At 39.9% G+C, this 16,953-nt stretch overlaps 1 protein-coding gene across 5 annotated transcripts in view; it reads right to left on the bottom strand.

Moving 5' to 3' along the window:
* The window catches only part of LOC117523751 (solute carrier family 22 member 7-like), a 113,878-nt gene that overhangs the window by 52,259 nt on the left and 44,666 nt on the right, over window positions 1–16,953 (bottom strand). For all 5 annotated transcript variants that reach the window (XM_034185362.1, XM_034185364.1, XM_034185363.1 and 2 more), the window contains one exon: window positions 9,368–9,477. In XM_034185362.1, coding sequence (XP_034041253.1) covers window positions 9,368–9,477 — 110 coding nt within the window. The remainder of the gene's footprint in view (window positions 1–9,367; window positions 9,478–16,953) is intronic.

The following is a 16,953-nucleotide window of genomic DNA, read 5'->3' as shown; positions in this document are numbered from 1 at the left end:
GGGGACTCCATTATTCTGCTGTGGGACTTTAACGCACAGGTGTGCAATGACAGAAACACCTGGAGAGGCATGATTGGGAGGAATGGCCTCCCTGATCCCAATCCGAACGGTTGTTTGTTATTGGAGTTCTGTGCTAGTCATGGACTGTCCATAATGAACACCGTGTTCGAATATAAGGACACTCATAAGTGTACATGGTACCAGAGCACCCTAGGTTGAAGATAGATTTTGTGATCGTATCATCTGATCTGAGGCCACCTGTTCTGGAAACCCGGGTGAAGAGAGGAGCAGAGCTATCAACTGATCACCATCTGGTGGTGAGTTGAATCAGAGGGTGGGGGACGACTTTGGACAGACCTGGTAAGCCAAAACAGGATGGTGTGGGTGAAGTGGCAACATCAGGAGGAGTCCACTGTCCGACAGAGCTTCAACTCACATCTCCAGCGAAGCTTTTCTAGCATCCATGTGGACGTTGGGGGCATACTCTCATTGCCTCAATTCAGATGACGGACTGTTTCAAAGTTTAGCGTACATAAACAATCAAATGTATATGTGCGGTTGTTTACATTCTGATGTGTGCCATTATTACTTTCAACTAGTAATAATTGTGGATCAGTTGCTGTGTTTTTTTTGTTTTTTTTTGTCTCAGGTAATTGAATGTGATATGAATTGGCCTTTTAGGGATCAATAAAGTTGTTTGAATCTTGAATTGAACCAGAATGGGCAATGTTCAAAGCTTCCATTGCTCAAGATGTAGTGGGGAGCTGTGGCCTGATGGTTTTAGGTGCCTCAAGATGCAAGAAACCCTCGACCACCATGGCGGACACCGGTGGTCAGGGAAGCCATCTGACTGACGGAGGAGTCCTTCCAGGATATGTTATCTTGGAGGACTCCAGAGGCAGTTGCAAGGTACTGGCAGGCCCAAAGGGCAGCAGCCTCTGCTGTAGGGGAGGCAAAGCAGCAGCTGTGTCAGGAGATCAGCGCAACCATGGAGTAGGACTTTTGGTTGGCACCAAGGTACTTCTGGTGGACCATGAGGCGCCTCAGGAGGGGAAAATGGGGAACCATCCAAGCTGTTTACAGTAAGGATGAGACTCTGTTGACCTCAACTGAGAAGGTAATTCACTGCTGGAAGGACCACTTTGAGGAACTCCTGCATCAGATCAGATTGCCCTCTACAGTAGGGGCAGAGCTGGAAGCTGATGGAGGATTACTGTCAGTTTCCCTGGTGGAAGTCACTGAGGTAATCCACAGTTGCAAGGCCCAGAGGTCCGATGAGATCCGTCCAGAAATTCTGAAGGCTCTGGAGTGGAGGGATTGTCTTTGAGAAGACGTCTCCAACATTGCGTTGAGGTCTGAGACAGTGCCTAAGGAGTGGCAAACTGGGGTGGTGCTACCCATATTTTAAAAAGGGGACCAGAGAGTGTGTGCCAATTGCAGGGGAATCGCACTACTCATCCTCCTTGGCAAAGTCTACTCCAGGGTGCTGGAAAGGAGGGTTCAACCAATAGTCAAACCTCTGAAAATCTGGCCAATTTTCTTAAATCCTCCAAATCCTTCATTTGAAAGCTTGACTCTTAGTCTTGTCCATCCAAATTGGAAGTCCCAAAAAACAGTTTTATTTGTTATTATCTATCGTCCACCTGGTCGTTACTGTGAGTTTCTCTGTGAATTTTCAGACCTTTTGTCTGACTTAGTGCTTTGCTCAGATAAGATAATTATAGTGGGCGATTTTAACATCCACACAGATGCTGAGAATGACAGCCTCAACACTGCATTTAATCTATTATTAGACTCAATTGGCTTTGCTCAAATGTAAATGAGTCCACCCACCACTTTAATCATATCTTAGATCTTGTTCTGACTTATGGTATGGAAATTGAAGACTTAACAGTATTCCCTGAAAACACCCTTCTGTCTGATCATTTCTTAATAACATTTACATTTACTCTGATGGACTACCCAGCAGTGGGGAATACGTTTCATTACACTAGAAGTCTTTCAGAAAGCGCTGTAACTAGGTTTAAGGATATGCTTCCTTCTTTATGTTCTCTAATGCCATATACCAACACAGTGCAGAGTAGCTACCTAAACTCTGTAAGTGAGATAGAGTATCTCGTCAATAGTTTTACATCCTCATTGAAGACAACTTTGGATGCTGTAGCTCCTCTGAAAAAGAGAGCTTTAAATCAGAAGTGCCTGACTCCGTGGTATAACTCACAAACTCGCAGCTTAAAGCAGATAACCCGTAAGTTGGAGAGGAAATTTCGTCTCACTAATTTAGAAGATCTTCACTTAGCCTGGAAAAAGAGTCTGTTGCTCTATAAAAAAGCCCTCCGTAAAGCTAGGACATCTTACTACTCATCACTAATTGAAGAAAATAAGAACAACCCCAGGTTTCTTTTCAGCACTGTAGCCAGGCTGACAAAGAGTCAGAGCTCTATTGAGCCGAGTATTCCTTTAACTTTAACTAGTAATGACTTCATGACTTTTTTTGCTAATAAAATTTTAACTATTAGAGAAAAAATTACTCATAACCATCCCAAAGACGTATCGTTATCTTTGGCTGCTTTCAGTGATGCCGGTATCTGGTTAGACTCTTTCACTCAGATTGTTCTGTCTGAGTTATTTTCATTAGTTACTTCATCCAAACCATCAACATGTCTATTAGACCCCATTCCTACCAGGCTGCTCAAGGAAGCCCTACCGTTATTTAATGCTTCGATCTTAAATATGATCAATCTATCTTTATTAGTTGGCTATGTACCACAGGCTTTTAAGGTGGCAGTAATTAAACCATTACTTAAAAAGCCATCACTTGACCCAGCTATCTTAGCTAATTATAGGCCAATCTCCAACCTTCCTTTTCTCTCAAAAATTCTTGAAAGGATAGTTGTAAAACAGATAACTGATCATCTGCAGAGGAATGGTCTATTTGAAGAGTTTCAGTCAGATTTTAGAATTCATCATAGTACAGAAACAGCATTAGTGAAGGTTACAAATGATCTTCTTATGGCCTCAGACAGTGGACTCATCTCTGTGCTTCTTCTGTTAGACCTCAGTGCTGCTTTTGATACTGTTGACCATAAAATTTTATTACAGAGATTAGAGCATGCCATAGGTATTAAAGGCACTGCGCTGCAGTGGTTTGAATCATATTTATCTAATAGATTACAATTTGTTCATGTTAAATGGGGAATCTTCTTCACAGACTAAGGTTAATTATGAGTTCCACAAGGTTCTGTGCTAGGACCAATTTATTCACCTTTATACATGCTTCCCTTAGGCAGTATTATTAGACGGCATTGCTTAAATTTTCATTGTTACACAGATGATACCCAGCTTTATCTATCCATGAAGCCAGAGGACACTCACCAATTAGCTAAACTGCAGGATTCATCATCATTTGTCATGAGGGTTGGGTCATGACCGAAAGAACTATAGTGCAGGTACAAGTGGCGGAAACTGGCTTCCTCAGGAGGGTGGCTGGAGTCTCCCGTAATGATAGGGTGAGAAGCTCTGTTATCCGTGGGGAACTCAAAGTAGAGCCACTGCTGCTTTGCATTGAAAGATGCCAGCTGAGGTGGTTCGGACATCTTGTAAGGATGCCCAGGGCTTAATTTGAGGGGGAGCAAGCCGGAGCGCGCTCCGGAACCTTGGACGCGCTCCGGAACCTCTGAAATTGGCTCGCCAGCTATTTATACTGGATCCGTGATCCGCCACCTCTCTTGACTAACAAAATATAAAAAAAAAAAAAATCATCGCGATTGCTCTCACTGCCAATCACACCGCCGCCCTCCTGTCTGCTGTGCGGAAATGTGCCAAATCTGGGAACAGGTCCAGAGGCTACGCTCGCTGTTTTGATCCAGATGTTGACTGTAGCCGCAGAGCTCCGTGGCCACCGAGAGAGGACTTGGATTCTTTGCAGGTCCCGCATCTGTACCCCCGGAGGCAGTGAGTGAAGGGAGAGCCACGCATTGTGTTCTGCGTGTGTCTGTTTATAATCTTCTCGCACAGAAGAAAAAAGAGAGTGTTTATACAAGAGAGAAATGTTGTGTGGGCCGCCAGAAGAGGAGGTACTGCTGGCCCACCACCAGAGGGCGCCCTGCCTGAAGTGCGGGCTTCAGGCACGAGAGGGCGCTGCCGCCATGGACACAGTCGGGGGTGACAGCTGTCACTCATTACCTCTTGACAGCTGTCACCCATCTACTCAACATCATCTCACTCCATAAAGACCAGACATCATCTCCACCTCGTTGCCGAGATATCATACTTCATAGGAGGTAACACTCTCAGCCTTTTTGTGAGATTTGTAACTCTGTTATTTTGAGAATTTGCAGGAGAACCGGTCGTTTGTGAGGAGGCTGTGCAAGACGGCGCTCCTTTTCAGCTGAGACCGCTGCAACATATTGAATGAGAGGTGGAGGTGGCATTCCCACTGTAGTTGTTACTGGGTGTACACACACCCACACTTGACTGTCTTTGTTCTTCGCCAGCAGTACCAGATCCGACAGTCGGGGACGGTGATCACCTGGGAATTCGGGACTTGGCGGCTCCAGTATTCACCAGGTTCTGGGGCGGCGGAATCGTGTGTGTCCGGCTCTTCTCAGGACAGACGTCTTCTATCCTCGAGCCTGCCCACACGTCACCTCCTGTGTATTGACTGTTATGATATTCTGTGATTGTCTGTATGTTCGTTGTGCACATTCACAACATTAAATTGTTACTTTTTGGCTCATCTATTGACCGTTCATTTGCGCCCCCTGTTGTGGGTCCGTGTCACTACACTTTCCCAACAAGAAAAGTGAGAAAATGTTAATGCCTGTTTGAGAAAAGTGTGTAGTGAGGGGTTTTACAGCCTTAAAACATCTATAATAAGTGTAAAAAATAGCGCTACTTCGCGGATTTCCGCCGCGTTCACACCGGGCGCGATCAGACGCTACAAATTCGCGGGGGTCGCGTGGCGACGGACGCGCCTCCTTCGCCCGGTGTGTCGCTCTGCTTGGGTGGACTTTCGCTGCAAAAATTCGCCCCGGTGCGTCATCAAATAGGAGGAGCTTCCATTCTGCTCGGCGTCAAGTCATCATGACGGACTTTTCACACGGAGCGAGTTGTTGTGAAAAGCTCCCAATACAGAGAGTATCATTATTTGCTGCAGGAGCTGCGTCTGGATGACGGACGCTTTCAGTGGTCCTTCCGCCTTGGTGGGACCCAGTTTGAGTACCAACTGTCCCGTTCACGCGCGCACATGTAAAGAATTTAAAAAAAAAAGAAACTCCGCTTCTTGCTGCAGCTCGCTCCTTCCCCAAAAAACTCTGTCATAATTGTGTTTAGAAACCAGTCACCATTTGTTTTATTATACATCTGTGTAGTTAATTAATAAAATATTCTCCACACAGATGATTTGCTCGCACGCGCACGTACAAAAAAAAAGAAAGAAAGAACGAAACTCCACTGCTTGCTGTGAGGCTGCTCCTCACTCTTTCCCAAAAAAAACTCTGTCATAATTGTCTTTAGAAACCAGTCACCATTTGCTTTATTATACATCTGTGTAGTTAATAAGTAAAATAATCTCCATGGATGATTCCCTTGCACGCGCACGTAAAAAAAAGAAAAAGAAACTCCACTCCCTGCTGCTGTGGGGCTGCTGCTCGCTCCAAAAACTCTGTCATGATTGTGAATAAAGGACCAAAAGAGACATAAGTCCTGCTCACAGGCTGCTACCAGAGACAGGACATGTTCACATCCTCAGTCAAACTCCAGACATCTCCATGTCACTACATATTCGTCCCCTGATTGGTCATCGCGGCGGACGAGACGAAAAGTTCGATTTTCAACTTGGGGAGGAGGGCAACACGACGTGACGCGACGCAATATCACGCCACAACGCGCAAAACGCTCAAATCACTTCACTCGGGTCGCACTGCGCGGTTTGGCGCCCAAAACACGTCCTTACATAGGGATTACATGGCAACCTGTGGCTGCAGTCGCTCGCGTCGCGCCCGGTGTGAACGCAGAGAATGAAACTCCCGCAATAAATGAGGGGACCACTGTACATCATTAAACAGGAATTTGTACTCTATCCAGATTTGGTGTGACTAGTGTTATTAGACCTACAATACATGCCCAGTTTATTTTGGTGTGGTGCACAGCATTGTTCGCAAGCCCCCCCCCCGCCTTTCTTTTTTTTTTTCTCCACCAGAGCCACCCATCCTCTGGGCTCCGGGACCTCCCACTTTACAAATTAAGCACTGAGGATGCCCCCTGGGAGTCTCCCTAGGGAGGTGTTCCAGGCACGTCCATCTGGAAGGAGACCACGGGGTAGACCCAGGACTAGGTGGAGAGATTATATCTCCACACTGGCCTGGTAACACCGAGGGATCCCCCAGTCAGAGGCGGTCAATGTCGCAAGGGAAAGGGAAGTCTGGGGTCCCCTGCTGGAGCTGTTGCCCCGTGACCCGATCCTGGATAAGCAGTTGAAGATATGTGAGTGATTTTATTACGTCCTTGGTAGACATAATAATCATGTCATCTGGTACCTACTGCAGCAGATGCCATCGACTCAGTTGCAGGTTGTGTCAAAATTTTGTGTATTGAGCTAAAATAATTTAGGACTCTATCTTATTCCCAACACAAAGCATCACAGGCAGTTTTTACCTGGTGCAGATGTAATTTTTATACCCAGCACTCACATCCGCTAAACAACAATATAAATTGTGCTCATGTGGGTGTGTCTGGTGTAGGTGTGGTCTGGTGCAGCGCTGCAGTGTTTGTGGCTCAGACCACCAAAAAAAAAAAAAAAAAAAACAGGTCCTGGGCTGACTTGCACTGTATAGTGAGCAGAACATTCTCTGGCAACTTGCCTGAACAAGGTCATGACACAAGTACATCCTCGTTGCCTGCACATATCACCACCAGTGGAACATCAGCTACAAAATTATGGCCATGTGGAACATTCCTCTGGGCATGAGCCAACAAGCAGGTGCCTGATTGTTGAGGAACCCAGTGGCTGAATAAGATAAGAGGATGCCCAGGTTTGACCTGGCTGCAGGATATAGATGGCAACTTTTGCGTAAAAGTTAATGGTCCAGTTGTCTGTCTGGGTATTTGCTGTCCAGGACCCAAGGTGTTTCTGTCGTATGTTGGATGAAGAGATGTGATTCCAGCACATGTTCCCAGACTTGACCTGTCAAAATAGGTTATATAGCCAAAATATGATTTTGCACTCACTGACCCCATGGCCAAATTAATATGTAAATCAGATCACTGTTGTCATGGTGAATTGCTCCCACTGCGACTAACTATGTGCCACATTTGGTTCCTTTTGGCCAAAGAGCTTTGAAGATATTGCGACAAATGTGCAGACCAATGTACTCTTGACTATACGCTCTGCTGATTCTTCATTTGGGTAGATGAGTAATAATAACAGTAAAAATAAAATGTGAAACACTTTTGCTTTGGTTAGCACTCTCTTCACAGCAAGAAGGTCATGGGTTCAAGTCCAGCCCTGAAAATTCTCCTAGATCTGCATGGGGGTGGTGGCTAAGTGGTTAATGCACTTGGTTTCAGTTCAGAAGGCTCTGGGTTCAAATCACACCCCTGCCACATTTCTCCATGTAATGTGGAGTTGCGTCAGGAAGGGCATCCGGCATAAAACCTGTGCCAATTCAACATGCAGATCCACCTTGGATTTGCTGTGGCGACCCCGAGTGCAAACAAGGGAGCAGCTGAAGGTACTTACTTTTTACCCCAATTCCAATGAATTTGGGACGTTGTGTAAAATGTACATAAAAACAGAATCCAATGATTTGCAAATCCTCTTCAACCTATATTCAATTGAATACACCACAAAGACAAGATATTTAATGTTCAAACTGATAAACTTTATTGCTTTTGTGCAAATATTTGCTCATTTTGAAATGGATTCCTGCAACACGTTTCAAAAAAGCTGAGACAGTGGTATGTTTATCACTGTGTTTTCTTCTAACAACACTCAATAAGCGTTTAGGAACTGAGGACAGTAAGTAAGCTTGATGACTTCAGTTGTTCAACAGTCTGGGGTCTCCGTTGTCATATGTTGCGCTTCATAATGTGCCACACATTTTCAATGACAGGTCTGGACTGCAGGCAGGCCAGTCTAGTACCACACCACGCTGTTGTAACACGTGCAGAATGTGGCTTGGCATTGTCTTGCTGAAAAAAGCAGGGACGTCCCTGAAAAAGACGTTGCTTGGATGGCAGCATGTGTTGCTCCAAAACCTGGATGTACCTTTCAGCATTGATGGTGCCATCACAGATGTGTAAGTTGCCCATGCCATGGGCACTAACACACCCCCATACCATCACAGATGCTGGCTTTTGAAGTTTGTGCTGGTAACATTCTGGATGGTCTTTTTCCTCTTTTGTCCGGACGACACGACATCCATGATTTCCAAAAACAATTTGAAATGTGGACTCATCAGACTATAGCACACTTTTCCACGTCTGTCCATTTCAAATGAGCGCGGGCCCAGAGAAGGAGGTGGCGTTTCTGGATATTGTTGATGCATGGCTTTCGCTTTGCATGGTTGAGTTTTAACTTGCACTTGTAGATGTAGCGACGAACTGTGTTAACTTACAATGGTTTTCTGAAGTGTTCCTGAGCCCACGCAGTAAGATCCTTTACACAATGATGTCGGTTTTTAATGCAGTGCCACCTGAGGGATTGGAGGTCACGGGCATTCAATGCTGGTTTTCGGCCTTGCCGCTTACGTGTAGAAAGTTCTCCAGATTCTCTGAATCTTATGATTATATTATGGACTGTAGATGATGGAATCCCTAAATTCCTTGCAAGTGAACGCTGAGAAACATTGTTCTTAAACTGTTGGACTGTTTTTTCATGCAGTTGTTCACAAAGTGGTGATCCTTGCTCCATCTTTGCTTGTGAACAGCTGAGCCTTTTGGGGATGCTCCTTTTATACTCAATCATGACACTCACCTGTTTCTAAACAGCTGTTTTTTGAGCATTCATCAGCTTTCCCAGTCTTTTGTTGCCCCGTCCCAACTTTTTTGAAATGTGTTGCAGGCATCCATTTCAAAATTAGCAAATATGTGCACAAAAACAATAAAGTTTATCAGTTTCAACATTAAATATCTTGTCTTTGTGATGTATTCAGTTGAATATAGGTTGAAGAGGATTTGGAAATCATTGTATTCTGTTTTTAATTTACATTTTACACAACATCCCAACTTCCTTGGAATTGGGGTTGTAAAACTACTTCCAAATTTATTGTAACTTTTAATGTATTATTAACAAATAAATGCTTTGAGAAACTGAATTAAGTTCTGCTTCTATTGCTGATTGTAGGTGTTTTGATGTGATACCCACCAAACAACCCCGGTTGCCAAAGTCAACCGTCTCATCTTTGGGGTCTTGATTAGATGATAATAGGAGTTGTTTTGTTGCTGTTTTTCCTGGATTTTTGCACTGGACAGAGTCTGTACACATGTAAAGGAATACTCAGTGTTAGTCTGCTGCGTGTGCAAACTGATGTCACTTAAGATAAATAACTGTAATGCTTCCAAACGTAGAGCTGTTCCTCTTCCTTTTGTTCATTTGTTTTTGCAGAGTGGTCCCGATCCAGGGATGAGCACAGATTAAAGGTCAGAGCATACAGCTTTTCTTACACTAGAGACTCATGAAAATACGTCCTGACAATGCAGATAATAAGTGATTCATTCATATATATATATATATATATATATATATATATATATATATATATATAATATATATATATATATATATATATATATATTATATATATATATATATATATATATTATATATATATATATATATATATTATATTCATTATTTAATATGATCTTCAGCATCTCACCGTGTCATTTCCTTCAGACTTCTTTTTCAGTAAATGCTTCTGGAGAGCATTAGCATTAGCATGGGTGGGTGGGGGGTGGGGGGTAAATAAACTACCAAATCATCATGATAAAAGAACAGATCCAACATATGACATGAAGCAGCTGTCACTTTCTTATTTTGAAAAGTGTTGAACAGAAAAAATAAAAAAATAAATCCCACATCTCATTCAACAATCCATCCTGCAGATCCTGCACGATTCCCAATATGGAAGGATGTGACAGGACTCAGTTTAGCCGACGCAAATGGAATTCTATCTTTCATATTAATTCAGACGTGACAAGTTGCTCCCATGGAAAAGATCCTGTAGAATATAGATTCTTTGTTTCTGAGGGTTGATGCCACGCAACACAGATGGGACCAGTCTTCTAAGCAGAGGACCAGTTTCTTTGTAGAGGCAGTTTGAGAAGAAGCCCGGAGGAAGGAGTGGAGCCGAGGTTAACTGCGAGCTAACGGGGCTACACGCTAGTTAGCCAAGTCAAGTGTCCAAAGTTAATACCGGCTGGGAAAAGTGACTGAAGCGCACTAACAGCCATAAAAACCCCGGCAGAGACAGGACTGAGCAGGATGCCAAACCTGTGAGGAAATACAAGAGGAATTGTCTTGAAGTAAGGTTGGAGTTATTAACAAGATGCCGTCCAAATTGAACTACGGAGACTTGAAAGAGTCACTTGACTCTCTGGCTGAGGATGTGTCTGCTGTCAAAACGCAGCAGACACAGCTCTTGGAACTTTTGGAGGAGGTTAAACAGCTGCGCCTCCAGAATGAGGAGAAAAACCGGCGCATCACAGAGCTGGAGCAGCGAGTGGAGGAACTGGAGCAACATTCTCGTATGAACGATGTGGTCATCTCAGGAATCCAAATTAAGCCGCGCTCGTACGCGCGTGCGGTTGTTGGTGGTGGTGAGGAGCCCAGTGAGCAGGAGACGCTCTCTGTGGAGCAACAGGTGGCATCCTACCTCCAGAGTAGAGGGATAGAGTTGGACCTGGAGCACATTGAGGCGTGTCACACTCTGAGACAAACCGGAGAGAGGCCAACCGTCATCGTAAGATTTGCCAACAGAAGAAACAAAAGGGCACTCTTGAAGCAAAGATTCAAACTAAAAGGAACAAATGTATTCATGAATGATCACTTAACCAAAAAGAATGCCGATATAGCCAAGAAAGCAAGAAACCTAAAGAAACAGCAAAGAATTCAGCAAACGTGGGTAACAAATTGTAGGATTCTCATCAAACTGAATGGTACACCAGAAGAAGCAAAAGTTATGGTGGTGAGAAATATAGAAGAGGTTGACAAATATAACTGAAAGATAAAGGTAACAATGTGAGACTCTATACACCACCATGAACATTACAACAAACATATTCACACCAAAGAACAACAAAGATACAGATTTGTTACAGAGAATCTTACAATTTAAACAAAAGGAACTGGAAACATTTAAATATACTGAGCACAACACACAAGATCAGGAAAATGAAACTGACCCGGTCAACAACCTTCTTGTTTCAATAAATATGAACTGTGATTACTATACACAAGACCAGTATACAAATGTTACGACTTCGGACGACAAATTGTCAATCATACATTTCAACAGCCGAAGTTTGTACACTAATTTTAACTCTATAAAGGAATATTTGCAACAGTTATATCACCATTTAGTATTATTGCCATATCAGAATCCTGGTTACAAAAGGAAAAAGGTATTGATTTTGATTTAGAAGATTATGAGTTGCATTATGTAAACAGGAAATACAAAACAGGAGGTGGTGTTGCATTATATATTCATAAAACAATTCAGTTTACGGTTGTAGAAAGTATGTCAGTAACAATAGATGGAGTAATGGAATGTCTGACAGTCGAAATAGACAACAAAAAGAGGAAAAATATTATTGTAAGTTGTGTATATCGGTCACCTGGTTCAAGTATTGACATTTTTAATGAACAAATGGAAAAAATGTTCTCGGAAATAAGTACTAAAAATATATTTGTCTGTGGGGATTTTAATATAGATCTTTTGAATCCTGAAAAACTGAAATCAATAGATGCTTTTTCTGACACAATGTATAGTATGTCCCTTTATCCAGCAATTACAAAACCAAGTAGAATAACATCTCACAGTGCCACAATAATCGATAATATCTTTACAAATATTATTGAAAATCAAGTTACAAGTGGCCTGTTCATATGTGATATCACTGATCACTTACCTGTTTTTATTGTTTATGACTGTGACCTTAAAAAAACTAATCATGACAGAGAAGTAGTCCATAAACGAATAAGAACAGAAGAGTATACAAGTATACAAGACTGGAGTACAGTCTACAGTGAGTCAGATGTAGATGGTGCATATAGCAATTTTATAGATATTTTCTGCACGTTGTATAAAAAAATTGTCCCCTTAAAGAATACTATAAAAATAAAAGATACAATAAATGTCCTTGGCTAACTAAAGGAATATTAAAAGCCTGCAAAAAAAAAACAGCCTTTATAAAAAATTTATTAATTCAAAAACAAAAGAAGCTGAATAAGATATAAAGTATATAAAACAAATTAACAGAAGTCATCCGAATAAGTAAAAGTTGTACTATGATGAAATTCTACAAAAAAATAAAAACAACATCAAAGAAACTTGGAACATTTTGAACAACCTAATTAAACCAGGATCTTCCAATACAAGATATCCAGATTATTTATTGATAAAAATGTTCATGATTACAACATGAATAATATAGTGAATGGTTTTAATAAATTTTTTGTACATGTTGGCCCTGATTTGGCAGCTGAAATCCCAAATCCAGGAATTCAGCAGTCTAATGAAACTATAAAAAGAAACATAAATTCAATTTTTCTTTCAGCAACAAATGAACAGGAAATAAAAGACATTGTTAATAAATGCAGAAACAAACTGTCTACAGACTGTCACGATATAGACATGGTATTAGTCAAAAAAGTCATCAACAACATTTCAAAACCTCTGACCTATATCTGTAATTTGTCATTCCAAACTGGATGTGTTCCGGAAAAAATGAAAATTGCAAAAGTTATACCACTGTACAAAAATGACAACAAACATATTTTTACCAATTATAGACCAATTTCTTTACTCCCACAGTTTTCAAAAATCCTAGAAAAATTGTTTGACTCTCGTTTGGAAAAATTCATAGAAAAATATCAGTTAATAAACGAAGGTCAATATGGTTTTAGAAAGAAAAGAACCACTTCAATGGCTGTTATTGAGGCAATAGAAGAAATTACTAATGCATTGGACAGAAAAAGATATGCTGTTGGAATATTCATTGATCTTAAAAAAGCATTTGATACAATTAACCATTCAATTTTAATCAACAAATTAGAGAATTATGGTATCAGAGGAGTTGCAGGAAATTGGATAAAAAGTTATCTTACAGATAGGGTCCAATACGTGGAAATGGGAAATTACAAATCTGAATGTCTTGGCATTGCTTGTGGTGTCCCCCAGGGGGCAGTGTTGGGTCCCAAATTGTTTAATATGTATATTAATGACATTTTTAATGCATCTAGATCATGAAACTAATATTATTCGCTGATGATACAAAATATATTCTACAGTAGTGATAATTACAATGAACTTATAAATACTGTAAATGACGAACTAAGTAAAATAAAAATGGATGGACAGTAACAAATTATCATTAAATTTAAATAAAACAAAAGCAATGATATTTGGTAATTATAAGGTTAAATCTAAATTACAAATATGTATAGACAGTGTCCAAATTGAAAACTCAGCTGAAAACAAATTTTTTAGGAGTAATAATAGACAGTAAATTAACATGGAAAGCCCACATCAGACACATAAAAATGAAAATTTCAAAAGCCTCTCTATTATGAATAAGGTAAAGCAATTTCTTGATCATAATGCACTCCGTACATTATACTGTTCTTAGTTCTCCCATACTTAACATATTGTGTTGAAGTGTGGGGTAACAACTATCAATGTTCAACACAACCACTATTTATACTACAAAAACGAGCAATAAGGATCATACATAAAGTTGGATTTTTAGAACATAGCAATAATCTTTTTATGCAATCAAAATTGCTTAAATTTCATGATCTTGTAAAATATTCTACATTACAGATTTATTTAAGGTATTTAACAAATCACTGCCAAGTAACATTCTAAAGTTCTTCTCAGTTAAAGAGTGTGTTCATAATCTTAGAGGTTTTGCCAAATTCACATTATTAAAAGTTAGAACCACTCGGAAAATTTTTTGTGTGTCTGTCTGTGGAGCAAAGTTATGGAATGGTTTGGACGTCAGACTCAAGCAATGCCAAAGCATTCATGAATTCAAGTCACATTATAAACAGAGGGTCTGGGATCGGTATAGAATGATTGAGACTTAACAATAAAAGCCATTTTACATTCATGGCTCATGACTCTGTATCACAATTGTTGGTTTGTGCATTATATGTTTCTTTCTTTCATATGTTTGGTTCTTCATCATAATTGGTATTGTTGTCTCTTATCATTGTTGGTATGTTTTTTATATGTTTGCTTTCTTACCGTAATTGGTATTGTTGTTTTCTTACCATTGTTGGTATGAGTATCATATGTTTGTTTTCTTTGCCATAACTGGTATCGTTGATTTCTTACCGTTGTTGGTATGTGCTTGTCGCTTGTTTATTATACTGGTATTGTTTTCTTGCTGCTGTTGGTATCTATTGTGGGAATTTACAAGTATTTAAATGTATTATTTTCTTAATTTTCTATCTAATTGACGGGAAGCAGCTATGCACTTTATGTTAAATTTGAATAAAGGGGTGGGATTAAATAAGTTTTCTTCCTCCCACTCCTTTTTGAGCAGATTCAATGTTCTGAGTTAATAGTAAATTCAGTTTTTTTTGTTTTTTATGTTATTGTTAAATTGTTTTCTGTTTTTTTTTTTTTTTTTTTTTTTTTTGTTTTCTGTATTTCTTATCCTCTGCTCAAATAAAATAGATGATGATGATGATGATGATGATGATGATGATGATGATGATCTCTCTGTTTCTAATTTTTGAGTGAAAAGAAACAAGGCGCCTCCCTACTATAAAAGCTAATATCAAAAAAAGCCAAAACTACCACACAGTCACGTGGAAAATGCTTTTTTTTAAAAACAAAAACCAACAACTTTCTCAGTTATAATAAACTACTAAAGATTACAATTCATCTGTGGACATTTTATCTAATACAGTGTAACTAGTGTGTTGCCTGTGGGGATCCATGGGCTCTAGATTGGGTTTGTTTTTATAAAATAGGTAGCTGACATTTTTCAAGGGTGGTAATAAATTAAGCAAAGCTTGTATAATGAGTTGGAATGGTGTGTAAGTCCAGAATGTTTTTAGAACCTTAGACCTCAACAATCTTTAGAAGAACTCAACACTTTATTTCCTGTTAATTATGTAATTTTTTAATGTTAATTTACTGTCTTAATGTATTTATAAATTGTTTAGGTTCTTTAGTAGTGTTTAGGTTCTTGTTACCACAAACACACACACACACACACACACTATTATTATTATTATTATTATTATTATTATTATTATTATTATTATTATTATTATTATTATTATTATTTTTACTTCTATCTTGTCATTTGATTTTTAAATGGACCAGAATGAAAATAAGTGTTTTCACTTTCTTGTGTCATCTTTGTATTTTTAACATATTTACAGTTATATTATGTACTTACATTGAACTTACTAAATAAAATCATGCACACACCCTTTTAATATAAAGACAGTCATTGTTATTAAACAAGATAAACCACCATATGCTTAGGTTCGCCAAGTGTGCAAGTAGAAACAGAATGGTACTTCTTAGGGGGTGTAAGAAAATTTCTTCGATTCGTCTAAGCATGAATCTGGGAAATGTGTGGTGTGTGTTGTGATATATATATATATATATATATAGAGAGAGAGAGAGAGAGAGAGAGAGAGAGAGAGAGAGAGAGAGAGAGAGATGGATTAAAAAACGGATATGCATATATTTTGACCTCCCCAATCTTTAACTTTTGCCTCTTTTATGGGGTTGCAAGTCTTAAAGTGTGTGTCACTCATAAATAAAATGTCAGATGAGCTTTTTATTCTCAATAAATATTGTGTTTTATTTTAGTGCCATATGCCCTTAGAAATTAAGTCATAAACACAAGGAAATCAGCCTCATTTCACCTGTTGCTGATAAACACTCAGAAACATCAAGCTGTGAGGAATATGAGCTTTGATGATGTCATGTAGGGTAACACCCCCTCGAGGCCTTCTATTGAAATGAACGGGAAAAAAAACGTAATTTTTTAATGGTGTTAAAGTGGATATGACACCTAAAAAATTTGGTTAAACTGATATAAATATCAAAATATACACACAGTATAGTAAGTTGAAAGTGGTTTTAATTATTATCACTGAGAAATAAAGTTTGTACAGTTTCTCAAAAGTGTGTTTCTTGGAAAGCGCGCTGGCATCGTTCCATCAGCGGTCACGTGATGCCGTGACATCACAGAATGTACCGTCTTTGTCTGTTCGATTAACAACAGGAACAGATGGACCTCAGCATGGACAGCAAGATCGAGAACTTTTCTGACTCCTCTTCAAGTGTGGATTATTTCTGACTCGGATCCTGAGAATGTCGCAGCAGTGATTAGACCCTACAGATTGGAGCCGTATCTTTCGGATGAACATTCAAACCAGGAGCATTATGGCAGCGAAAATAATGCCGGCGGTGCTTATGGTGGAGCCGAAGTAGAGGCAAGAGACGTGCCAATTCCGATGGATTTTGAAAGGCTGCAGAATATGGAATGGTAAGGGAGGCTTTGATTTTTGTTGCTGCTGTTTATAACACTCTAATTACTGTATAGCATTTTCGATTCGAGTGTCTGTTTACTGCCTTTGTTATTGTTCCGGAGCCGTGACAGTGTAGCTACTACTTGTCATTACCTTCAGGTTTTTGCCGTGTTCGAGTGCCTGGCATTGCATTCATCCGTGTTTAGTCACGTTATTTTCATGAAAGA

This window comes from Thalassophryne amazonica, chromosome 13, assembly GCF_902500255.1.
Source record: "Thalassophryne amazonica chromosome 13, fThaAma1.1, whole genome shotgun sequence".
Lineage (NCBI taxonomy): Eukaryota > Metazoa > Chordata > Actinopteri > Batrachoidiformes > Batrachoididae > Thalassophryne > Thalassophryne amazonica.
This window is presented reverse-complemented; position numbering and strand designations above follow the sequence as displayed.